Genomic DNA, 26315 nt, shown 5'->3' with positions numbered 1-26315 from the left:
TCATGTTGGCACAGAAGCGTGTAAATAAACAAAAGGGAAATATCGCATCGTTTTCCTTCTCTAAACCCCCGGACCTCCCCTACAGTACTCGCTCCTGCACAGCCACATTTTGAGGTGAAACAAAAAAATATTGCATTAATATCGATATCACACTTCAAGACACAAATATCAAATATTGCACATATTTCCAGTATCGTGCAGCCCTATGATGAAGTAATTGTATGATGGCATTCGGCCTCAAGTACAATTTGGTCAAATGTATTTCATTTGAACATTTGGGCGGTGAGGTTACTTGGTTAGAAATCTTGAAACATTTTTTAACTAATGAAGATGTCAATCAGAAAATGTATCTTAATAAAGTTATAGTTGTACATACAGTATATTATGCCCAATACTATCTGTCAGTGATGAGTAAAGACCACTAGATGTCACTCTCTGCTTTATTATCTCATCTACTAGTTACATTAAACCTTATTCTAGTGGCCTTTAAAAATGAAGAAAGCGTATCATGATACCTCATCAGCTGTTTCATGAGGCCTTAACTCATCACTAGTATTTGCTATGAGCTAAAACAGCACTAGCTAACATTTTTAGCATTTTAATCATTTTTTTTCTTTCAGGAACAGTTGTTTTTTCTTCCTAAAAAAAGCGAGGATAAGTCTATTGCTGTTTCTCAAATCGCATACTTCTCTAAGTATACTGGTATGCATCAGGATAGTGTACATACTAACTAGAACGCTAATTCTCGACAGATAGTATGTCTCAAATCAAACACTGCCGCTACGCACTAACCTAAAATGATGCGACAGCTTCTTCTTCTACTACTATTTAATGATGATTGCGACCAACTGTAGGAAGACTATCGCCACCTGCTGGCAGCATGTTTTGTTGGATCAAGAAATATGAGAAATTAAATATTGGCGAGATATTTACCCCGGTATCAGCACCGAAGACATGTCATCCTCCTACTGCTTCAGCATTAGAGGTGCTCAATATAAAATAATGTTTATTTTGTTTCGGACATTTAGGAATACATTGAATGAAGAATGTGAACCAGCGGCAGAAACCACTGTAGATCATGACCAAATGTATCCTCAGCCTGCAGCGATGACAACACTAGAGCGAGGTTACAAAGCACTACACTGGTGACTCAGGCACGTTTGACTAAATAACCTTTCTTGGAAATCCTGGCGCTGCAGGATGACAAAAGTTTTTTCGAGGAGAGATTATAGACTTTGGCAGTTAGCAAATTAGAATCCTAAATCCTATGTTGACTCATAGAGGGAAGATAAGTGAGGATTAGAGTCAAAGATATGGAGCGAGTCGACATGGAAACGCTTCAACATCTGCACACCAGCACACCACACAAACTGTCAGCAGCGTTCCACTCCGAGCAGAGAGCAGTCTTTGAACTGAGCTCAGCATAATCGCGCTTTAATTAAAAGTTGCTAAGATAGAGACGGAGCAGGTTTGGTAGGTGACTCCGAGCGAGTCGAGTCGTGTACTGGCGCTGCGTACTAATGACACTCTTCACTCTCGGCTGCTCACGCGTTCTGCTTCAGTTCATAGTCCTCGACGTCCTTTACATCAGCAGCCGTTTTGGGGGGTTCTGGTCCAGCTGTACAGAACCAGGGAGTGGCCTGACAGCACACGTGCTCTCTGGCTACATGTGACCTCTACTGACTAATTTATGAAACTGCACCCGCCGTCTCTAATGGTGCAGTCCAGGAGCGGGAAATTGTCAGAGCGGAGCGAGAAGAAAAAAAGAAAAAACGACCGGGGGAAAAGCAACAAAAAAAGTCTCAAAGACTAAGAAATAGAAGAAATAAGCATCCTCATACAGAACCACGTGGCTACAATCGTTGATTATTTAGTAACATCCTTTTTTTAAAAGTGACGCTGAGGCAGAAGAAACTGAAGAAAGACCAGAAGTCGCATACACACCCAGACATTATTACTAGTATTAAAATGTTAACAGAAGGCTTGTGTCTTTAAAGCTAGTTTTGTCTCACTAGTTACGTGTGGATGAGGCTTCATGAAACAGCTGATACAGTGTCTTTATTTTGAAAGACCTCTAGATGGCACCCTCAACTTCAAAATGATGCCAGGTTTTATTGAATTAGTAAATCTGACTTAAAGATTATAAAGCTGAGAGTGCCATCTAGTGGTCTTTCAAAACAAAGACACTGTATCATGATACCTTATCAACCCATCACCTATGGGCACAAGTATTACAGGTGTTCATCTTTTTTCGTATTTTTTGTATATTATATATATTATATTTTTTCCCAAAGGACCTGGTGACTGGCAAGCTAGGTTGTATAGCTTGCACGAAACAGTTGCCAGTTCATCGCCCAATCGCAAAAACTCTGGCTAAACGTAAAGACTACATTTCCAAGATGGCCGTTACCAGGTTTAAGCTACCCGGACAGACTTTTCTCTGTCCAAAAAGTAAGAAAGTAAGTAAGTTATAGTTATTTGTAAAGCGCCTTTCTAGACCAGGGTCACTAAGCGCTTGAACAATCAAAAGCAATATACATTTAGACAAACAACCAAAAAAGCTAGTGTGTAGCAGAAACTCCCACATTGTCTCAGGTTTTTTGATCCGTCTTTTTGGACAGAGAAAAGTTAGCCTGGGCTGCTACGGTTATATGGACATTAATTTCTGCCTAAAACTTCAAAAAGAAGCAAAAAATACATAGTTATGGAAATACCAAAAAGTCTACAGGAAATTAAAGAGAAAAGGAGCATATACAGTATAATTTAAAATTGGTGAGTTTGCGCATGACTATCTAAAGGTACTATGAAATATATAGGTCCAACGAATAAGCTAGTCACGGAACAACAGTCCTGTCAATTACATTAAATTCGAAATTAAATAGAAATTATGAACAGGTGTGCAGTTAATTCATTCCAAATGATGGAGCTACAAATCTGAAAGGAACAGCTGTCGAAAGGCCGCAGTGACTTCTGGGTAAAACAAATCAAACCTAACAATTGTATGCATTCTTTTTTGCTTCTAGAAAATAATAAAATAAACAAACACGTGCACCAATGCATTTCCAATATCCTAATTGGAGATATTTAATGAATATTTTTAATAACATTTAATAACCACAGAGACCAAAAACATGTCTCACATGAGGTGGAGTTTTATCCCATAGAAGACGATCATTAAAGTTATATTTAAGGTGAACGATGCAGCAGCATACTATGAGCAGTGTACAAACACATTCTAAGCTTGGTTGTTTTACAACAAGCATTCCTTCAAACACACTCTGCGGACACACAACTAGATTTCACACACTGTCAACTTGAATCGCTGTAAATCCCCGTTGAGCACACAAAGATGCATGGGTAAACTATAGAATGACTGCCTCCGACCGGCTGTCTATTTCAGCCCCGGTGACACGCTACTGTATCTATTGACATTGTGAGGATCAGCAGCAGCGCAGACCATCTCAACGAGCTCTCCCCGTCTCACCTGACAACTTTGCAGAGGGGTTGAGGCGAATCCCTGGTCCAGAGAGGAGAGCCGGCTCACAGCAGATCCCTCGCTCCTGCACTCCGTCTCCTGACGTATGAAGCACGGCGCAGCCTCTTCCCATCCTCTGGATTAATCCATCCCGCCTCTGTCACTCGTCTTTTTTTCCCTCTCTACGTGACGATCACGTGGTCCTCTCTCCACTGGCCGAGAGACGGAAGTCCACGGCGCACGAACAGAGGGGCTAGTGTTGGCCACTCGCCGGCTAAAAATAGTCTTCTTCAGTTCATCATTGTCTCTTCCAATGATGGTGAAAAGCCGGGGAGAGCTCGCAGAGAAGGCAGCGTTTCGCTCTTTTACCTCTGGGTCATTTTCAGCCCATCTTCCCCTTTAATGAGGTATCAACGCTGAATCAACAAGGCTTGATGTTTACAGTGAATGAGACGTAAAATAGAGTCCAAGTAATGAGCTTAACAACCTCATGACCTCATGCCCTGAAGGTCATTTAATGGCCCCAAAGAATCCCTTAAAAAATAAACTGATCAAGACCATTTTTTTCTTAGTAAGAGCAGAAGAACAATTTAACCTCCGTTCGCACCGATTTCACAAGCCGCTCGTAAATCTGACTGATCAAATCACAGGAAAACATCGGCTCATTTCCACAGATCCACTGAGCAATTCCACGCCAGCATGTTCTTAGCCTGGAGGCAGAAAAGACCAATAGGCAGTGGAGAATGTCAGATTAAAATGTCAGATATGGTTCAGAGCCAGAGCGTGTGAGAAACAAACATACATTTGTGACTGTGTTCCCATAACAGTGGAATATTTTAACCAAATAAAAAATGTTTATAGTGCTTAAATTGGTTATGTCTTTAACACCACAACCAAAGACATTTGACTAACTAGGGTTGTCAAGACACTAATTATTTTAACTTGATAGCAGTACTAAAGAAAATATTCAATAATAGATTATTTTGATACGTCAAGGATTGGAAAAACTCAAACAAAGGAAATGGTTTCACTAACAAGAAAATGCTAAAATAACTTCTGTTGCAATTAAATATTGATGATAAAAACACATCTATGCAAAAAATAAATGCAAATATAAAAACAAATTTCGATACTTTTACTTTACTTTACTTTAGTATTGATCATTTTTTTTGAGTTTTCAATAGTTTCAAACACCAAACATGACAGAGCTGAACATAGTTTTTTATTAACTCATAAATAGAAACATTATCCACATTCTTGTACTTAAAAATCTCAGATCTTAAGAGCCACAAAATACACAGTTGCACTGAGACGATTCAAGAACATCAGTCAGAAGGGGTTTAAAATTTGGAAGGCTGAAGGTTGCTGGCTCAGTCCCAGTAAAGCCTGAAGTCTTGACCGACCACTGACCGACCTTCGCTGCTTCAGATAGTCGCTCTGAGCCTCTTTCAGTCCATATTAACTTATCTCACTCTGTCCTCCTTACTCCGGCTCATGGCAAAAAGACTGCTGGAATATAATGTCTATTATGGGGTAATAGTTGATTTTTTTTTTTTATAAATAATGATTTTTAGATTTAATTAACTACAAATAACAAGAATTAACAGAATATGTATTTACCTTATTTTGGTTACGGTACATTACATTACCTGGATAATATGATCACTTTTTTTTTAGAGATAATATTAATGAAAGTGAGATGATGACATTTTAGTTCAACCGTTTTCTTTCAATTCAACATTAATAACACCAGAGGGAAGCAAAGAGACAATGATGAAAAATACTGGAGTTGAGAAAATACAGTTAAATAACAGGACGGAATTTTCAACAGAATAACCTTACAATAATATTATATAAATATATGAATATAATTTAAACAGATCACATTACCATTCATCATCTATTAGCTTATCAGGGCATATTTTGCTCAAACCTTTTTCCCCGGTGCCACAAAGTCAGGGATATTATTGTTGTGGAGATTTTTCAGAATGCAGCTTTTCTCCTGTTAACCCTGGGTTACCTGAGACGAAGCACAGATACTCTGCAGAATTATAAGTCAGGAGAAGATGACCCGAATCCCTGAATGGATATTTCGTTCTTGGAATCTTCTCTGCTCACTGCTACATCCAGTGGGGTCAGGACAAAGATGCATCCCATGAACTGGACTAAACGAAAGATAAAACATTCATATTCGTCATCTGTATTAAATTTTCACCTGGTGGTTTTGTTATTAAGAATGGACCAGGCAGCAGGCGGGAATAACAGACCACACTTGAACAATTTGGAGCAGTACATCTGGTGGGAGAAATGAGAGAATTGTCGAGAATCCAATTTAATTTGAGGATTATTTTATTTTAATGTCTGGCGCTGTGGATTAGCAAACAAAACATGGCGTTTAATTTCAACAAATCTTAAAGATTTTTAACTAATTTGAAATTACTTCTAATTATTAGGCTTTAAACAATTCTATAAACATTTTGCATATATATTTTCTATGCACATTTTGTTAAAATCTGAAATAATTGACGTGTACTCTTGATATTTCCAGCGTGACATATTCCTGTAATTTTCCATAACATAAACGAAAGCCCTCTCCAGGAGTCAGATGAGCAAGTGCGCTCAGAACTTTAATCCTTATGCCACATATATATATATATATATATATAGAGAGAGAGAGAGAGAGGAATTATACTCAGCCCAGAAGTGCGTCACATAAATCAAGTCACTAACAGGGAACGGCGCAGCAGAAATGGAGGAAGAACCAACAGATCTTGGAAAAAAACTTTTATATTTATCTGTGCATTGCATTATTTAAGTTATTTTAAATATTGGATTACACAAGTTTAACAACAAAACGGTGCTTGTCAAATTAGCATCAGTCCAGACCCGTGGTTTTGTGTAATCATCCCTGTGGGTTTTAAGATTTTAGGTCATAACTGAAATGAGTATAAATCATTAAAAAAGGAAGAGAGACCTCCAGGGACAGTGGTTATCTAACTATGAGCCAGAGGCTCATAAAAACATGTAAACAGAATTCTTAATGTTGAAAACAAGCTGTTTAATTACCTTTATCCTGCTGAAAATATTGGCTTTTTCAAGTTCTGTGTTTTATGGGGTGTACACAAATACGAGAAGGGGTGTTTCTACCTATAGAGTAATATGTTTATGTATTTTTTTATGTCTTCATCAAATTTCTTTGACCAGATAGCACAAAATAGAATAGAATATTTAACTTTATAATGATTATTGTCACAACAGCTTAAACTGTTGCAGTGTGAACATTGAATTATTAGAGTAAGTTAACAAGCATACACGCAATTTACATGGTAAAAAAATACATGAGGACGCTAGAAAATATCAACACAGCAATATATCCCTTTTTTTTCCTTGATACTGTGTCCATATTCGAGAAAACTGTATAGATTTTTTTCTTCTTCATACTTCAACATTATTTTATGATCTACACCTCAATAAAATGTGTATACAATAAAACAATTCCATTTTGTATTTATTTACAATTACCATGCAAATATTACCAGTTTATTCTTTTGTGTCGCAATTACTAGATGGCAGCAGTTATTACGACCGCCAAGTACAACTATACTACAAATACTTTATATCCTTGTTCCTACAGTATCGCAATATTTTGCATATCATATCGCCGGATCCTTGCCAAAACACACCCCTAATAAAAGCACTTTAATATTTAATAGATCTGCAACATCGTAAAACAAGGAATTTATGAATCCATTAACAAGTTTCCGAAGAGAAACATAACAGCAGATACACAGTACACTGGGAGCACAATTGAGCACAATATAAACATGTGGTCGACACACAATTGTCTCAGAGTGGCAGCATCACATGTTGGCTATGTATAGTTGGTGGGGCTTCGCCAAATGTGTACTGGAAACTACATTCCGGTATTAAAACCCCGGCTTAGCATTGTCTGCAGCCATTATCCTAATCAGAGCAAGAGGCCCGGGACTCTCAGGAGAGGAAGGGGCTTCAAGGCAGACTCAAAATTAGAAACTATGAAATTCTGGAAGTACCACAGCCATCGCTTCTATGTTGATTTACATTACACTATCTTAAGTATTCAAGGACTTTTTTATTGTCATCTCGCGCTCCAGAAAAATCTATTTCTGAAGCCACGTGAAGAATTTGGAGTCGGTAGAATATTATAAATACACATAAAAGCAGAAAACTACAACTTCTGTGTCAGTGAAAAGTTCATAATACCCACATTTAACCCCAATTCATATCCTTTCAACCAAGTTGAATGTGTATTTGATTTTATAGCAATGAAAACTAGGGGTATGTATTGGTGAGAAAATGGCGATATAAATGGCGATAAAGGAGCAAATATATGATATACCTGTATTGTGCTAAATTGCGATCCTTTGTAGATATTTTTGTAGTATTGTCCCACATACTTTCCTCTGGTGTTGCAGAATTTACAGACCACATGACTGTTTAGCTTGTTTTTAAATCAAAATATGTCCAAACATTAGCTTAAAAAACTGCTGGTACCGACTGTATCCTCTTGTCCTCTGTAATACCCGAGAAGTTTAATTGCAACACAACAATTAACATGCCTTGAATATTTGCATGTTATTTAAAAGATATATAACTATTTCATTTTACCCATTATTCAACTACAAACCATGAAATAACTATGGTAACACATAAAAAATTTGGAAACTACATTTTATTTTTTTATTTTTTTACCGTAACATTTCATAGAATACAATATTTTACGTCCCTACTGACAACAACCTGGAGGTCTTCCTCCTGGATTCTGCCATAGGTTTTCATTTAAGAAATAGAGAAACAGGAACAAGAATTCCTCCAATTATTTCCATTTTAAAATCAATGTATTATTTTACAGCTACTGCATTGTCAGGAACAAACAAATCAAGACAAACAGAGTTGGGGAAAATTCTTCTAAACACTTGCACAAACGAAGTACTCAATAACAGATTAAAACACCAACCAAATACCACTGCATGGAAAAGTAAACCTTCCGGGTATCACTTTCCCAGCCCCGGCAGGGAGTCGTATTCATTACGAACGAACAGACAGCAGTGGCTTGTCAACGCAACACTAGCATCACCACAACTGGCCACTCTTGTGTGTTTAGTGAGTGCATTAAGGGTTTCTATTTATGTCCGCTACGATAGGAAGAGGAGGGACGGACGGCAGTAACAGATAAATACTTCGGTCTGCTCTTCTCTCCATCCTCTCTTCCTCCGGCCTCCACACAGAAAGGTAAGACCAAGTTTATTTGTTCATCCGACACCTTTGATATCTGACCAATCAAGATGGGAATCGAAGAAATTACGATTATTGGGATATTATCAAGGACAAGGGTTCGCTACAATATTAGGTTGGATCAAGCTAAAAGTTTGTTTTAAGATATACCTGTATACTGCAGATAAAAATTCAAAAGTCTTATTGGAAAAAACTGTCGGACACCTGGACCTCGATACTAATATATACTAACAAAAACATACTAACAATACTCTGACAATGTTGTCAATCTGTCAATGCAAATTTCATTGCCTCAGTTAAATTTTGATGTCATTTTAACTTTAATATGTTGAAATACATTTTTTTTAACAGTCACTCTTATTGAGGTTTTTGGAAAGAGTTTGTGATCATTAATATCCTGCACTGTTTCTTGTCATGTTTAAGCATCAGCAACTTTATACATGTACCAGTCACATGTAAGATACACAATACTTTTTTTTAACCTGACATTACATACTTGATACATGTTTATTGGAACTTAAACACATTTTCTCTACATCAATTAAAATGGTTTATCGTAAAAACAATAAATCAATAATAACAAAAGCACATCAGACTCCAGTTTTCATAGAATACAACTTTGGTCAAGCGTTTAAGATTCGGAATTAGTCCTGGATTTGCCTCGATCTTATGCAGGAAAATGGTCATTTTGAAGAGGTAGAGATGCAAAATGAGATTGTTTGAATTATAAGCATGAAAATGTTACGTAGTCACAACGAATACCAATCCCTGTTACACCAACAGTAGTAACTTACTTACGTCCCATTGGTAATACATCGATGTCTGTAATGGTTACCTGAGTCAGCTTGGTTCTGTCACGGGTGCTACAGGGGTCCATCTTCTTGGACTCAAATCGTCCTACATGAACTACTCTCCGAGTCTGGACTCATCCTCATTTTTAGTTGTTGACCTTATTTGTCTGCAAAGACCAAAAAGGCCAAAAGCGGTCTTGCTTCAATTACTCCCTCATCATTGCTCGTCTCATTCCAAGGAAGGTTTTAAACTAAATCAAATATTAAGAAACCCTTTTAGAAGTTTAAGTCCTCCAACGTTTGACCTTCTTTTAGCTCTTAGACCTTTTTTTCTGAATCTGTCGAGATCGGCCTAAAAAATGACTGTCGCACCCTTTTAAGTCCATGCAAGCATGTGAAAGGGACAATAAAACATTTAAAACTGAATTACATGGAATTTTTGCATGTTGTATCCTAAAAAAGAAAATCCCCGGGCAACACCGGGTACTTCAGCTAGTCTACTCTGTACTCCTTTGACTTGTGATGAACTGGTATATTTGTGTTGTATTTACTTTCTCTTGATTAAACTATGGAACCCTTGAGTGTCCGAAATATACACAAAGAATATGAAACGAAGGACTAAGTCATGACAATAACCACAGTATTATTTGTAATCAATTACACGTTGCTCAAGTTTTAGGCCAATGATGCAACTGACAGTAACAGATCAGCTTTAAATAATGTTCTCAGAAAACTCTGCACATGTTAGATCAGCGGAAAAGTGGAATATGAGTGCAGGAATATTATCTTTGTTGTTAGTGGCCTCCCTTTCTTCTCCTGGTCCACAAGCTCTTAGTGCCTGGTGTCAACAATGGAAGGCGGCAACTTGATCTTGTCCAGCAGAGCCTCTCGCTAAGACCGAACAAACACAACAACTGCAACATGACAAGTCAAATCCATCGTCGGTGGTAAAAATAATGACAAATGTTTACATTTCCAGACACGCGGTACACAATCTACCGTGTAGCGGAACAAGCTTGTTACGGGTCTAAAATGGAACCCCCTGGTTAAGTCCCTTCGGGGGTGCTTTGTTTAAGAGGTGCGGCTTTGACAGCCAGTCGACTGCACGGCCTGAGAGTTTTATTTTTGTCTTCCAGAGAAAATCAAGATAGCCAAGATGCCTGAGAAAGCGTAAGTGTATTGTGTTTCCCTTGATCCTTCCTCGTATCAGTTACAAATTGAAAGAGGGTTTTATTTATAGAGGCAGATTAGTAAAGATTACATGCTATTAATCTTTGGCTTCACAATGAGCGACGGCTATAAATAAAAGTTTAATTTTCTTCCCTTTTGTTTTGCATGTTAACGGGGAACAGACCAGAGGTAAGTTAAACTATCAGATAACATCACAATGTGGTTTACGTTTATTTGCATTTATCTCTATTTTTTAGAAATCTAAAATCTCAGCCTCCCGCAAGCTCATGCTGAAGGTGAGTTTTCGGTTTATTTGAAGAAATACTACATACGAAAAATATTATATTGTGTATTTTTCTTTTTTCCTTCTTCATGTTCTTTTCTTTTTCTATTGATGTTTTTTGCTGTTTTTTCTTAAGCATAATCTTCCTTTTTAATTTATTTTTTTCTAAAATCTAAGTTATTAAGTTAAGTTATATTATAAATATTTTTTTATTATTTCAGGTGGCATTTTTAATATATTAAAGTATTTGTTTGTATTTGACCTGAACATTAGAGTATAAGAATCCATGTGCACTATTTTATTAAGAAGTAACTGAAGAGTTTGATGCAGAGCATGATGGTGGCAAAAGCCAAAGAGGAGCTTGAACAAGAGATGCTGGACAAAGAGGAGGAGAAGGAGAGGTACCTGGAAGAAAAAGCTCCAGTGATGGAGACCAACCGCATGTCCTTGGCAGAACTGCAGGTATAGTTTCTTGTTTTTTCTTAAACAAAATCATTTAAAAAGAATCATTATGTTTTTCAAGGAACTTTGTCAAGACCTGCATTCGAAAATAGAAGTAGTGGACGAGGAGCGGTACGACATCGAAGCCAAGGTCATGCACAACAACAGAGAAGTAAGACAAGCTTCAGCTCATTGATTATCTTTTTCTAAATATCAAATCTTATTTTAACGGTGATTGTCATGACGCAGACTTATTTGGAAGCGCAATAAATTTAAATATATTAGGCATCGTATGTCAGAACTACAAGCTTAAGGTCAAATGGAGGAAAAACATGACATTTTACAGGGAAGGAGCAGTGCACCTATGTGTGAAGAATATTTTACGTAACCACAGTTTAAGTAATTAGGCAGTGTTTTGATCTGCCACTCTCATATTAAAAGATTCAGTTTTTCTTCCCAATTTTTGAGATAAAACAACTTGATGACACAATCACGGTGTCTGATGGATATTATCTATGGTCACCTCATTGTTATCATTTTAAGATGTAACAAGGCAAAACAATAGAGGATTTATTTATTGTTCTTAAACAAACATCATTTTGAAAAATTCTCATCAGATCAAAGACTTGAACATCAAGGTTCTGGACCTGCGAGGGAAGTTCAAGAGACCCAATCTGAGGCGGGTGAGAGTTTCTGCTGATGCCATCCTGCGCTCCCTGCTGGGCTCCAAACACAAGGTTTCTCTGGATCTGCGCGCCAACCTCAAGTCGGTCAAGAAGGAGGACACAGAAAAGGTGGGCAAAAACAAAAACCCACAACATGAGATGAACATTTGATAAAGATGGAAGACATTTGTATCTTTAATGTCTGTCTTACAGGAGAAGACAGCTGAGGTGGGTGACTGGAGGAAGAACGTGGAAGCCATGTCGGGCATGGAGGGTCGCAAGAAGATGTTTGATGCAGCTATGGGAGCTGCCCAGTGAACAGACGCCAATGCTCACATGGAAATCTCACTGCCTTTATTCACAATGTTTTGTCTATAGCATCTCGGAAATTAATAAATAAATAAGAGTTGGCTGCAATTTTTCAAAACAACTTTCTGTTTCCTTTCCTGCTTATACAGTTTGACGTGGAAAGATTCTCGGGATGATCGTCACCTTATTTTTGTTCTGTGTTCACAATCCTGTTATGCAAGTCTAAAATAAAACCTCAAGTTTAGAAGGAAAGCAAGAGAGAAGACATTCATTGTTGTGCTTCCCCAACGTTTGACAACAGCGATGCAAGTTATTGACAGGAAGTGCTTTGAGCTCTTTCATAATAAAACACACTTGTTTTTCTATTTTTTGAAGGCAATGGATTTTATTCTCGCTTACTATTTAAACTTTGTTTTACATTTGTTTGCCCCTTCCATGTACTTCTATTTCACATTTAAAAAAAAGTTTAAAACTGATTACAGTTTCAATTATCAAGTTACTTCACTAAAGACCTCACCGTGACGATTGAAGATTATAAGTAAGTAAGTAAGTAATTCTTATTTGTATAGCGCTTTTCCAGACCAGGGTCACAAAGCGCTTAAACAATCAAAAAAATATTCAATAAAGTATATATTTTAAAGATCAAGATAAAACTGAGAACACAACAGGAGTTCCAGAAAATCAAGGAAAAGCCTGAACATAATCCACATTGTCTCTATCATACTCCTTTATTTAAGTAAGTAAGTAAGTTATTTTTATTTAGATAGAGCTTTTCCTTAAGGATATTAATATACATTGATTTAAATAATTCATATAGTTGTTGTAAAATAATTTGTGCAACAAAAGCCTCAAAGTGCAAATTTCTTTTTTAAACGTTTCTGGAAGATGTCTACTTTTTTAATTTTAACAAAGTTACACAAGCTTTTAACGAGGCACATTTCATATTAAAAAAAACATAAACCAAGTATAAACGTGCTACATATCCACCCCCAATTTATAAATTGGAAAATAAACTTACCCAAGTTTGATGTTGGATTTCCTCTGCATCTCAGCAGGTTCAACTTGAAAAAGGAAATTCGTTTTTTTGTTTTTTTTACGTAGATTACAGCTTGGTTGGATGGTTTGAAACGACAGAGACATTTACGGTTCTCAAATAAGAAGCTTGTGAGACACTGTTATTGTCAATGTAGCCTTTTTAGTGACTGTCTTGAGGCTAGCTTGTTAGCATGCTAACGCGAGAGTTCAGGTATGTAAACAATTAAGTAAGCTCCTCCCCTTTACGTTTCAATAACTAGCAAGAAAAAAAATACTAAAAGCTTCATAGTATTTTGAATTGTGACGACCACTAGACCCATTTATGAATAGTGATAAATGGTATTTTAACTATGCATTTATAAAATGTTTTAAATAAAAAAATACTTATTTTTACCTGGAAATACAAGCAAGGCTAAAACTGTCTGACAGGAATTGTTTGAATAAAATTACAACATTATATAATTGTATTGCTGAATTTTCAAAATGATTGACATTTTTTGTTAATGTAAAACTTTAATAAGAGATACTTAAAAAAAAAAGCGATTAATTGATTGTTATAAAACACATAACACATTTCTTCTTATATTATCTAAGATAAAAACAATGAATTGGTTTGATATAATTTGACACTTATAATAATTGAAACCTTCTGGAAAAACCGCCTTTACTGAGATTCAGTACTAACGTATTTTAAATAATATAGGTATTAATATTTAAAAGTTTTCCTAGGATACAAATAATATACGAATAGCTTCTCTTACAAGTATGAGCAATCCCTAAATAGAAAGAGTACTTTATTTTTAACTAAATATTGTTTTTTAACAAACTAATTTAGCGTAACAGAATATCTTAAGTGATTTTAATTCTGTTTAGAATGTTTACAGTTGAATATATCGTTTTTTCAACTGTCTGTATATTCAGGAAATACAACTTTAAAATTAAATTTAATTGAAGGTAAGAAAGTACCGCGGATGTTCGATTTGTCACCACAAGGTGTCAGTATATCCACACAAACGTCTCATCTTCGGAAACCATATTAGAAAAGCTAATCTATTATTCCTTTTATTTGTTTCAAACAGCTTTAGGGAGAAACGTAATATGATTTTCTTGAACTGGGCTTGTCCTGGCTCGTTTTAATGTGAGCTGTTTTACAGTGTTTTTCTTCGTGCGCTTTGAAGGCGCGCACGGGCGGTGACGCAGAAAAAAGGACGTCAAAGCAAACATAAAAGTAATAAACCAGAGACGTGTATGAATTGATTTACGAGAGTGAGTTCAGTGTCTGATGGTTTTAAAAGAGAACCAGACACATTATTCATCCACACAGCGAGAGTCAGGGAGTGATAACAACTGACATGTATTTAGAATAGAATAGAAAAGCTTAGATTAGGAATAATGATGTTTAAAGAGAGAAATGCGGTTTATTTATCTGTCTAAAGATCAGTGAGTCATTTGTACTGTTTGTTTTAACACCACTGCGGCTCAGCAAACCTATCATCCACATGAGGTGACGATCAGGTCAAAATAACTCAAGCGTCTCATTGAGAAGGTTTAGTTATGGACATAACTCAAGAAAAAACTTTAAATAATTGTTTAACTACTGTTTCAGCCTCACTTTCACCTTTTTTTTAAGATGTGGATTGTTAAAGTTCATATTTATTATTTTAATGTATCCTTCTAAAAACATTTTTAACCATTATTATTCTTTAAATATATGTATAAGAAATGAATCTATCTCCATCTCTCTTTTTTAAGCCATTATATCCATTAAAAAAATTGAGTTTATTACAGGAATATAAAGCAATGTAACAATACAATACAACAATACAAGTCATTTTTTCAGAAATACTCCCTTGGTGCGTTTTTTCGATTCCTTATTTTATGTGTTATCTTATTTCATTCTTTTATTCAGTACTACAACCACAAGAAAATCCAATGTTCTGTTTAGAACACTGGCAATAAAAGTGTATGGTTCTGATATTAAAAGTTAGACTTTAAAACACATGTGTAAGGGAATGATCAATATCAAAAGTCATAGAGTTTAAAAACATTGAACAGATGTTGAAGTGAAGGAGCTTGATGTGTAAAAGATCACAAAAAAAGGTGAATTTTATTAGGTGTGTGTTGGCAATAATCTGGCGATACATATCACTCTACAGGGTCAATGATACGATGTATTGCGATATATTTTGGTACTGTTGGTACAAGGATATACTTGTGTAATTGTATAAGCTTTGTAACGATCTTCCTCTCTTTGCGCTTGATGGATTCTACTCACTCTTTCAAGAAACATCTTTAGACGTTTTTAGATGTTCAGGCTTTTCCTTGATTGATCTGGAACTCCTGTTGTGTTATCAGTTTTATCTTGACCTTTAAAATATATACTTTATTGAATATTGTTTTGATTGTTTAAGCACTTTGTGACCCTGGTCTGGAAAGGCGCTGTACAAATAAAAATGACTTACTTACTTACTTACTTACATGACCCTTGACGAAGTTGTAACTTCTTTTTATTTGTTTTGAAACTTCTGAAGTCGACTGTATCCTCTCATCCTCAGTCGTCGTCACTTTCTGTGGGATTTCATTGCTCCTTTGGCTGAGGAGGGTGTAATGACTGCTGTCATCTAGTGGCTAGAAGTTTAATTGCAACACAAAAATGAACACATTTTTCTTTTTATATTCACTTTATTAAAATATATAAGATAAATACAGTGCTGTTAAATATCAATATGGTATCATGAAAGAAAATACTATATTCATCATAGTATATGAAGTATATTTAAGAGTATCGATTATAATCTTACACCACTGGGATGTATAGGAGAGGATGAACTTATTTAAAGCAGAATTTCTCGCGACACATGATCAACTCATTTCAGGTTTGCTTCAAGAAAAAAAAAACAATTTTACTGAGATTTAATTCTTCAATTTAAATGTAAACTTAAGTTGCCTGTGCGTTTTTTTAAGTGTCCAAAGTAGAACAGTAAAGTATTGCTGTTGTGACAGAAATATAGTATATTCATTTTTGTTGATTATTTATGTAATTCTGTTTTGTTTATTCATAAAAAATCATTGTAAATATTAAAACAATATTTCCCATTTAAGCATTTTTAAATAAACTACTACTATATACAAAAAACACGCTAACAATAAGAAGACTGTTTATGACATACGCATGATAACACGCATTCCACACGGATATAAATATTTACGTGCTGAGATAAGACACAAATTTAGCCTTTATGGAGAATTGTTGTGATTGTTTACACGCTTTGTTTCCCTGGTCTGGCAAACGCACTCTATAAACATGAATTACTCACTTACTTACATACAAATAAAGACCTTCATTATCACTAACTACAGTAATTATGCAGCTCAGAGATAGAAACATGAAGCGACTGCTGCTTTAAGAGTGACTGGACACTTTCCAGCGCATCAGAGCTGCGCGACAACATGAGATCTCGACACAGATGACCGATTATTTCACATGAGATCTCACCAGGCCAAAGGTCAAATCAAACCAACTTGGCGCGGTCAGACGAGCGATGATAACTTGTTGTCGGGGTGAAGGTTTGAAGATCTGAGGAGAGGGAGCTGGAAGAAGAAAAGAACTCTACTCTCCTTACTCCTTCTCTTGGCAGAAGTCTTGATCGACTTGTTTGAATAACAAGTCCCATTAAGGGAATAAATTGTGGCTGTTATATAACGCCGGTGTACGGTTCACGTGTGCTAAAAGTGGCGGGGGTTTCCACACACAGGACACGATCAAGAGAAAGAATAGATTAATACAATAAAACACAGATATAGGACAATTCTGAGTCAACACTCGACCTCTATGATTTGTAGGAGGAAACCAGAGTGCGAAGAAGAAGCCGACAACAAACACGACTTTATTGGAACCAGCAGCTTCCGTGTAGTAAAGCAGCTGCACTTTTTCAGAACCAAGAGAATCACCGTGACAGTACATAACTCTGCCAAGGAGATAATGTCATTAGATTTCACAAACAATTCTTATTGTAAAAAGAAAGTACAAATATTAGGAAAATAGTTGCAAAAGCTAAGTTATCTTAAGTAAGTCATTTTTATTTGTATAGCTCTTTTCCAGACCAGGGTCACAAAGCGCTTAAAAAATCAAAACAATATTTAATAAAGTATATACTTTAAAGGGCAAGAAAAAACGGATAACATCTTAGCAGCAGTTTGACAACGAATTAGCAACCCTAAAACAATATTGGACCAAAATTGGTTTATTTTTGTGTTTTTGCTTGTATCTGCGTATATATTACTGAAAGCCAGGGAGGTCGTTCACCTTGACCCTGAGATAACACGGCAGCGGTTCGAAGCCATACAGAAAACTCTAAAATATGATCAAAATATGTCATTATTAACTTAATTTTCTGACTCAATATTATTTTACAAAAAGACAGACAAAAACATAACCTTGGCAGAGTTAATAAAAATAACAATAATAAAGTTATTAAAAGAGATTAATCATGTTTTTATTCAGCTTCAGACAGAACAGTAGCTAAGTTTAGCAGGAGAGTCTTGAGTGTCTCAGAGATGCTTTACGGGGATTATCTCTAACCTTCTCGTGTCGGGGCCCGGACCTGAGACACTGGAACCTGTCCAGGACTCTAATCCCTCGTTGTTCACTTGAGTAAAAATAGTCAACACCAGTCCGGCGAGAATGCATGTTTTCCCATCCTCGTTGGCGTCAGCTGTCCTCCGCTCGCAGGTATGTGCCCACCCAGTGAAGACCCCGGGCCGCCCGCCGCCATGTGATCCGCGCCCGGGTTTAAAAGCTTATTGCCTGCAGAGAAGCTGCAGTTGCCTCCGTCCAGCCATCAAACCTTCAGTCCTGACCCAGCAGAGCACTCCGAGGGTAAGTCTGCTCCTCGCCTCACACTCCTGCAATCTTTAAATGAAAGTGTGTGACTCACACACACTTTGTTTTGTGTGAGTTTGTGTAAAGCGAAGCATGTTTGTGTGCATAGACGAGAGTGAGAGTTGTAGAACCATCAGTGAAGGTTTGTGTGCACAGAAGGGTGTGTTGAGTTGTGCACGGTGAACGTGTGTGCGGGTGCAGGAGGGTGTGTGTCGGTGAATATGCACTTGTGTGAGTCAGAAGGGGTGTGTGAGCTTGTGTGTGTGCCAGCGTCATGTTATATCATGTGTGTTAAGAGTGGAGTTTTCAAGTTCCCATGTGGGTTTCTCCTGCGTACACCTTGATGTACGTTCATTCTTAATCTAAGACGACTAGTTTGACTCTGGAAATCAAAGTTGGCGGTCACACAAAATGCTGACCTTTCCAGGGTGTCCGAAGCATTTGGCCTGGTGAACCAGGGACCAACAAAAAAGATGTTACTGTTAAAGGAAGTACTGTTGTGTAGATTTTTTTTTCACATGTCATTTCAAAGGTTGATTGTCAGCAAAAAAATTGAATTATTCAAAAAACTTTCATAGCAAATCTGACAGTTTAGACTGATGAGGTTTCACGGAACAGTGTCCACATATTAAAGGCCACTAGATGGCATCTTTTTTTTTTATTTTTTATAATAATATTTGGCTTTCCATCAAAAAAGTCTAAAGAAATGAGAAAGATAGATACCACTGTATCATGAAACCTCTTCAGCTGTATCATTAAACCCCATCAGCTTTTCCTGAAACTCAATCAGCTGTTCATGAAGTCTCATCAGCTTTTTCATGAAACCTACTCATCTGTATCATGAAACCTAATCATCTGTGAAGTCTCATCATCTGTATCATAAAACCTCATCATCTGTATCATGAAACCTAATCATCTGTGAAGTCTCATCAACTGTATCATGAAGTCTCATCAACTGTATCATGAAACCTCATCATCTGTATCATGAAACCTCATCATCTGTGAAGTCTCATCAACTGTATCATGAAGTCTCATCAACTGTATCATGAAGTCTCATCAATTGTATCATGAAACCTCATCATCTGTGAAGTCTCATCAACTGTATCATGAAACCTAATCATCTGTGAAGTCTCATCAACTGTATCATGAAACCTCATCATCTGTGAAGTCTCATCATCTGTATCATGAAACCTCATCATCTGTATCATGAAACCTCATCATCTGTATCATGAAACCTAATCATCTGTGAAGTCTCATCAACTGTATCATGAAGTCTCATAAACTGTATCATGAAACCTAATCATCTGTATCATGAAACCTCATCATCTGTGAAGTCTCATCAACTGTATCATGAAGTCTCATCAACTGTATCATGAAGTCTCATCAACTGTATCATGATGTCTCGTCAACTGTATCATGAAACCTAATCATCTGTGAAGTCTCATGGACTGTATCATGAAAGCTCATCATCTGTGAAGTCTCATCATCTGTATCATGAAACCCCATCATCTGTGAAGTCTCATCAACTGTATCATGAACCCACGTCAGCTGTAATGAAACCTCATCAACTGTATCATGAAAACTCGTATACTAGTAAAACGTCCTTCTCACAGGTGCCACGTCATCATGTCGGACACTGAAGATGCAACACACGAGTGAGTCTAAAGAGAGAATCACTGTGAAAATATTCCTACTTGACTCTCATTCTTTCTTCTTTTTTTCTTCTCCTCTCACAGCGAATACCGTAAGTGATTTCTAGTCAGTCATGATGTGATGAAACTGAATAATGCACGTACAATGCACTAATGCTGCATGTATGTTCATCAACCATCCTGGTTTCATTGCCATTGAAGAAGAGGAAGATATTGTTAGTATGTTCATCATCTACAAACAATATCGACCCGCCTAAAAAAAACAACAAGTATTACGTTTTTCTGCCACTTTGTTACCCTCTTCACGTGCCGCCTTTATTCTTAGCTGCTCGTCGCGCTTCATCTGCTTAAGCTTCGCATGGTTCAGTATTTCTGGCGTGTTGCTGCCACTGTCCCGGCAGCTGCTGACCTTTGTCCCCCGCGCTCAGACCTTCTGATAAGAGGCTGGCAATTGTTCACCTCGTCCAAACACCCGGGAGGATTCGTCTTTTTTCAGTCCAGATGGAACAGAAGGAAGCCTTCAAAGCAGATATTTCCGTCGTCTTTGCGAGGTCCCGGCTTAAGCTTCACCTGTCTCTCCCTCTCTCGGTGGCTGCTAAAGAGCCGTGCAGGCCGGGTCAGACTCCCTAAAGAGGACCTCTGGGAAAGTCGGTGGCGCGAGTACAATACCCACTTTGATTTCAGGGCCTGTTAAAATTCCTCTAGTTGCAGCTTGGCTTACTGCGAGGAGGTAGAGTTACACGAGGGGAGCAGAGAGAGTGCAGCTCAAGTCTCACCGTTTCCCACAGAGGACAGGAAGCTGTTGAGCGTGGAATAAAGAAAGAGCCGCCGCTGTCGGGAGTTATAGGTTAATATTTAACCAATATTTAATCAAAGTGTAACAAAGTGGCAGAAACGGTGTTCATCACTCTTGTGTGAGATGTTTTTCATTGTCTGCTTCTAACTCTGAACGCTTGCTTTGCACAGAAGAGGAGGTAGAGAAGGAGGAGGAGGAAGAGGTAGAGGAGTATGAGGAGGAAGGTAGCATCGAAGGTAGCTTTGCTTCGCTCATTTACATTATTCTTAATGGACATTTCAGAATCCACCTAATGACGCCTGTGACATCATTGACGCAATCAAATAAAAACACTTTGTCTTGATGAGTGAAATCATCTGATGCGCTGTCACGGAGAGTTGATGTTCAACCAGTTCAATTGAATTTTAGTCGTGGTGGAGTCAGTTTCATTTTTATTTTTATTTTTTATTTTAACAGGAAGAGCTTTAGAAAATCTATTTGTCAAAATATATTATTCTTTTAGACTTTAGACTTTCTTTTATTGTCATTGCACAGAAAACACAGCAGTGAAACTGGCAACGAAATTTCGTTGCTTGGCAACCGTTAAAAAACACAGCAGAGAGATGTACTGTATATAAAAAGTATAAATATAAATATTAATAAGTTAAAAATAGTGCAATATAGTATAAACAGAATAAATAACATAAATATTGCATATAATAATGAATGTATATAAAGTATAAATACAAATAAGTGAACAATAGTGCTAACATGTTATCAACAGAATAAATACATACATTCTACCTCACATATTAACTACAATTTAATTATGTCTAAAGCTTTGTTTTAAACTTTACTTTATTAACCAATGATGGTATAATTGTGTCAAGAACGTTCAAAATCAGAAGGAAAAATAAATGAAATTATTAAAAAGAAATAAGAATAAAATAAAAATCACACAGCCATACATGGTCAAATTATTATGATTGAATAACAAGTTGGTATATTCAAACATTTCAATTCATTTTTGCTTTTCTATTTCTTAAAATGTTAATAAGATTTATATTACCTATAGTTAGAGTTTTATGGAAGTATATTAGTTCCATCAAAATACTGAATGGTTGAATTAATGTTTTTAAAGTTGTTTTTTTTATTACAATTTTTTTCATTATTCTTATACAATACTTTTTTTTTTTAATTTTTAAATAAACAGACTAAATATTTTTGTTTTGAAGGGTATATATATATATATATATATATACTGTATATATATATATATATAATTGAAGTAAAAAAAAGAAAATTCAAAAAAATTGAGCAGAGTTTGATATTTCAAATGAATTCTGATTCTATTGAACAAAAAATTTAGAACACAACTTGCTTATACCACATTTTTGTTGAAAAAAAAAAGGAAGTGAAAGATAAGTTATTGATTGACAGGTGTTCACCCGCACCCCTGACACAAGCTCTTTCAACACATCATTACTAGTTAAGCGTAACCGACCTGTCCTCGATCAATCACTGAAATATTACAGTTTCTTGGGACTAGCGTGTGGTTATGAAAACAAGTTTCACAACCACAACATGGTATTATCCCAACATGTTTTCTTTTGACTCAAGCTTTGTTATTTCTGGTATTTTCTCCTGACAGAAGGCGGTGATGAACAAGATGGAGGTAGGGATGCCTTTAAAAATGTTGATTTTTTTTTTCATGTCTGATAACTATCTAAACGTGTGTTCTTACAGAGGACGTCAAGCCAAAAACAAAGTAAGAGCAACGTTTTGATTTAACTTCATTTGTTTTTTGTTTACATGGCTTCCTTGATGAGATTGTAAATTGTGAAAGAAATAAGTTCACAGTTTAGAATAATCATTTTAAGTAAAGAATGATTCAGATAAATTAACAAAGAAGCTAAAACTATGTTCGTATGAGCTCAGATTCGCTGTTAGCCATGATGCTAACCATTAAGCTAGCAGCTAGCTAGCGTTTGCCTGGTCTTTATAAAGAAGCTTATAATAATCATCTAAAATCGTATTTCCATTGCTCTTGTTCCAAATGTTGTTTTGTTTTCTCCCCAGACATGGTTTTGTTCCCACCTTGGTTGCTCCCAAAATCCCAGACGGAGAAAAAGTCGACTTCGATGTTAGCGAATTAGCGTAGCCGCATGAAATTAAATTCAAAACATTTTTTAATCTTCTTTTTTTTTTTGTTGTCAGGACATTCATCGCAAACGTATGGAGAAGGACTTGAACGAGCTGCAGACTCTGATCGAGGCTCACTTCGAGAGCCGCAAGAAAGAAGAGGAGGAGCTCGTCAACCTCACCGATCGCATCGTAGGTGTTTGACTTTTAACAAGTTCTTCAAAAAACACGCATGAAGTCAAACTTCCTTCAGGAGAAACGCCGGTCGGAGCGATCTGAGCAGATAAAGATCAGAGCGGAGCACGATCGAGAGCGACAAAACAAGATGGCGGTACCGACTCCGACACCAACGCCGACTCTCCTCTTTGATAAGTTGTAACTTGATGTCGTTTGCTTAAAACAACAGGAAGAAAAAGCCAGAAAAGAGGAGGCGGAGATGATGAAGAAAGCGGACGACGACGCCAGGAAGAAGATGATTCTGTCCAACCTGAGCTTCACCGGCTACAAGGTGACCTTCACCGTCAGTGACGTGGACGACATCATCTAACGTTCCTGTCGCCAACAGACGCAAACGGGTCCGAAGAGACAAACGGAGCGAGAAAAGAAGAAGAAGATTCTGAGCGAGCGTCGTAAGGAGCTGAACGTCGATCACATGAGGGAGGACAACCTCAAGTGAGGAGGAGGAGCTTCATCCATCCTCTGCAGCGGTGCAGTGTATAACAATGTGTGTGTGTGTGTGTGTGTGTGTTTGTGTGCACAGGGACAAGGCAAAGGAGCTGGTGGAATGGCTGCGACAGCTGGAGGCAGAGAAGTTTGAGCTGCAGCACACGTTGACCAAGCAGAAGTATGAGGTCAGTATCAAACGCCGTCCGTTAATGACGGAGAAACACGAGAGAATAAATTGTGTTACCTTTTTTTTTTTTTTTTTTTTTAAATATAACTCAAAAGTATTTTTTCTATTTAAACCATCTTATTTTGTTATCAGTATTTTTTATTTATTTTATTTTAGCATTTATCGTTTCAATTTTCCTCATTAATAACATCTACTACAAATATTTATATATTTAAATACTGATTTAAAGTATTCCAAAATTCAATTTTGTGGCAATTTTAGTTATTTTAAATATTAAATATTATTTTTACTTTAAATAAATAATAAAATTAAGCGCCAAAAAAGTATGAAAATTGTTTTGCAACACAATTGATTTGTTCCTGTCGGTTCTGTTCAGGTCACCGTGCTGAGGAACCGGGTCAGCGACCACCAGAAGATGTAAGTTTACTTATTCACTCACACGGATCATTCAAAAGGTTTTTAAAGTTAAAAAAAAAAGAAAAAAAGTTCAGAACAAAATGGCTGACTCAGCCCTTATAAAAGGTTTTATTTTTTTCTCCTTCAAGTTCCATTTTATTTTTGTAATATTCTATAACAAAACAATAACCAACCTTAAGGGTTAGCATTGTTTTAATTATGAAACAATATTCAACATTAATGTATTTTAAGTTCATCTTGAATCATTCTATAGGAAAACACATTTGTAGTTTTTTGTTTAGGTGATTTTAGGCGTAAAGGATTTATTTTCTTCCTTTTTCAACATTTGTTGCATAATCATTGATACAAAAATCAAGCCATAAATTCTATGTACCCTAATACATGTAATAAAGGGGCAGTAACAGCCGGGAGAAGCGGACGCTAGCAACAGCAGATAAAGATAGAAGTCTATTTGCTGGCGAATCCTCAGCCAGCCGTGGAAGCTCCTGCCGGTTTGGAAAGTTGTCCAGTGGTCAAATCTAGCTTAGCGAAAACTTAATCTATTTGTAGCCAACAACGGCACATGAAAGTGTTTTATAATGTGTTGAGCACCACGACAACAAACCCTGGATGCAAACTGTTTAAAAAAAAAAAAGGCGAAGGTTCGGATTCAGCCTTCGTGGCTGACATGACTCGATAGCAACATGCTAGTTGTTGTATACTTTAAAGGAAAAATCCCCCAATATATTATTTTTACACCTCAAGGGTCTGTAAATATTAACATTATTTGTCTACAAAACTGTGGCCTTATTATTAGCAAATAAAGCAAGTGATCATAATGTTACGGCTGCTCATCATACATCAGCAGAACTATTGTCAGAGTCACATTTTCTCTAACACGCGCAAACATATTTTGCAGTACATACATGTTAAAGTCAAAGCTCAGGGGCCAAACTTAGCAAGTACTTTTGTGTGGCCGGTTTTTTGTACTATAGTTTTTTTTTTTGGATTTAATGCGTCTTGAAACCAGTCAACCTCAGAGAAGTATCAAAATGGTGACCCACTATGATGCTAGAAATCAGGTTGTTGCGGTAGTTCTATGAGGACTGGCAAAAAATGTCACTTCGCCAGCAATTTTGAATTGTAAAAGATTAACACACCCTCACCATTCAGGGAGTGGTGGTGGCTTGATATGGCAGCTGCGGATGCGACTTTTCGCGTTTGCAATCAAGATCAAGTTTGCAGCAGAAAAAAATGTTTTAAAAGCAAGAAAACAAACATACTATTGGGAAGGTGGTGATAATTGGTGGGCTTACTGTATACAGTGGTGTATTTAGGAAAGACACAGGAGGAGCAAAGGTGCAGGGGAGTTGAAAACTGTAACATATTTACCAAAAACTACATTTTCAGATAAAGTTTCAGGTTAAACAGAGACTAGAAGAAAATTTCCGTCAACCACAACAGTTTCGATGACGTCTTGAACACACAACGATGAGTGGCCGATAGTTTGTTGCTGATAATTTGTTTTTCTGCTGACTTTAATTTTAGTTCAAAGGGCGCAAGAACCAAGAGAGGCCTGAGGAAATAAAACCTGCAGCGCTGAATGGAAGGAAACTGTGGCAGCGAACCAAATCCCAGGATCAGAAAATAAAGATGATTAGCATTTGAAAAAGAAATAAAATAATCTGTGAAATTAAAAAAAAGAGAGCAGCTGCACTAATAAAGGCTTTTATTGTGTGATCATGTGTTAGGTTAGTGTCTTGACTTGTGGGAACTTGGGTTGTACTCATCAGGATTAAAACCACACCCTTAACTATCGGGTCGAATAATAGCGTTTGTCACATTCTGGCAAATTATTAACTGTGGATCGATCCAACTCTTACTTTCTGATGTTGCATGTTTTGGCACGTTCACCAGCTTCTTAACCGCTCAGATCGTTAGTCACTGGGAATCAAACATGAAAAATGTAACTGAAGGGCCGACACGCCTGACTAAAGGGATCGTGTCGTTTAAACCAGGTCCAAGTTCAACTCATGTTACATAACGGAACCAGTCGGTTCCTGGAAAAGAAGGTGGAGATAAAGAGTGTTGAGGCTTCAGTATGAAAGTATTTGGATGTTTGTTTCTTCTTGAAAAAGTGCCCTTCGCAGTCAACAGTCAAAACAGAAAATG

General features: G+C 36.8%; 2 protein-coding genes across 2 annotated transcripts; both read left to right on the top strand.

The window, feature by feature from the left end:
* Positions 1–10946: 10946 nt before the first annotated feature.
* On the top strand, positions 10947–12494 carry LOC148071266 (troponin I, slow skeletal muscle-like). Its single transcript, XM_087801547.1, has 5 exons — positions 10947–11006; positions 11324–11455; positions 11517–11606; positions 12052–12228; positions 12313–12494. The coding sequence occupies exons 1-5, from the start codon at positions 10998–11000 to the stop codon at positions 12415–12417; spliced, it is 513 nt and encodes a 170-aa protein (XP_087657673.1). The 5' UTR covers positions 10947–10997; the 3' UTR covers positions 12418–12494.
* An 8497-nt stretch (positions 12495–20991) lies between these two features.
* On the top strand, positions 20992–25883 carry tnnt2b (troponin T type 2b (cardiac)). Its single transcript, XM_087800092.1, has 11 exons — positions 20992–21009; positions 22404–22427; positions 22499–22520; positions 22832–22895; positions 22970–23086; positions 23148–23225; positions 23301–23402; positions 23460–23566; positions 23655–23745; positions 24124–24164; positions 25692–25883. Exons 5-11 carry the CDS (start codon positions 22988–22990, stop codon positions 25729–25731), a joined length of 558 nt encoding a protein of 185 aa, XP_087656218.1. The 5' UTR covers positions 20992–21009; positions 22404–22427; positions 22499–22520; positions 22832–22895; positions 22970–22987; the 3' UTR covers positions 25732–25883.
* Positions 25884–26315: the final 432 nt, after the last annotated feature.

This window comes from Callionymus lyra, chromosome 10, assembly GCF_982586985.1.
Source record: "Callionymus lyra chromosome 10, fCalLyr1.hap1.1, whole genome shotgun sequence".
NCBI classification, from domain to species: Eukaryota; Metazoa; Chordata; class Actinopteri; order Syngnathiformes; family Callionymidae; genus Callionymus; species Callionymus lyra.
Note: the sequence above shows the minus strand (reverse complement) of the source record. Positions and strands in the feature narration are given on the sequence as shown.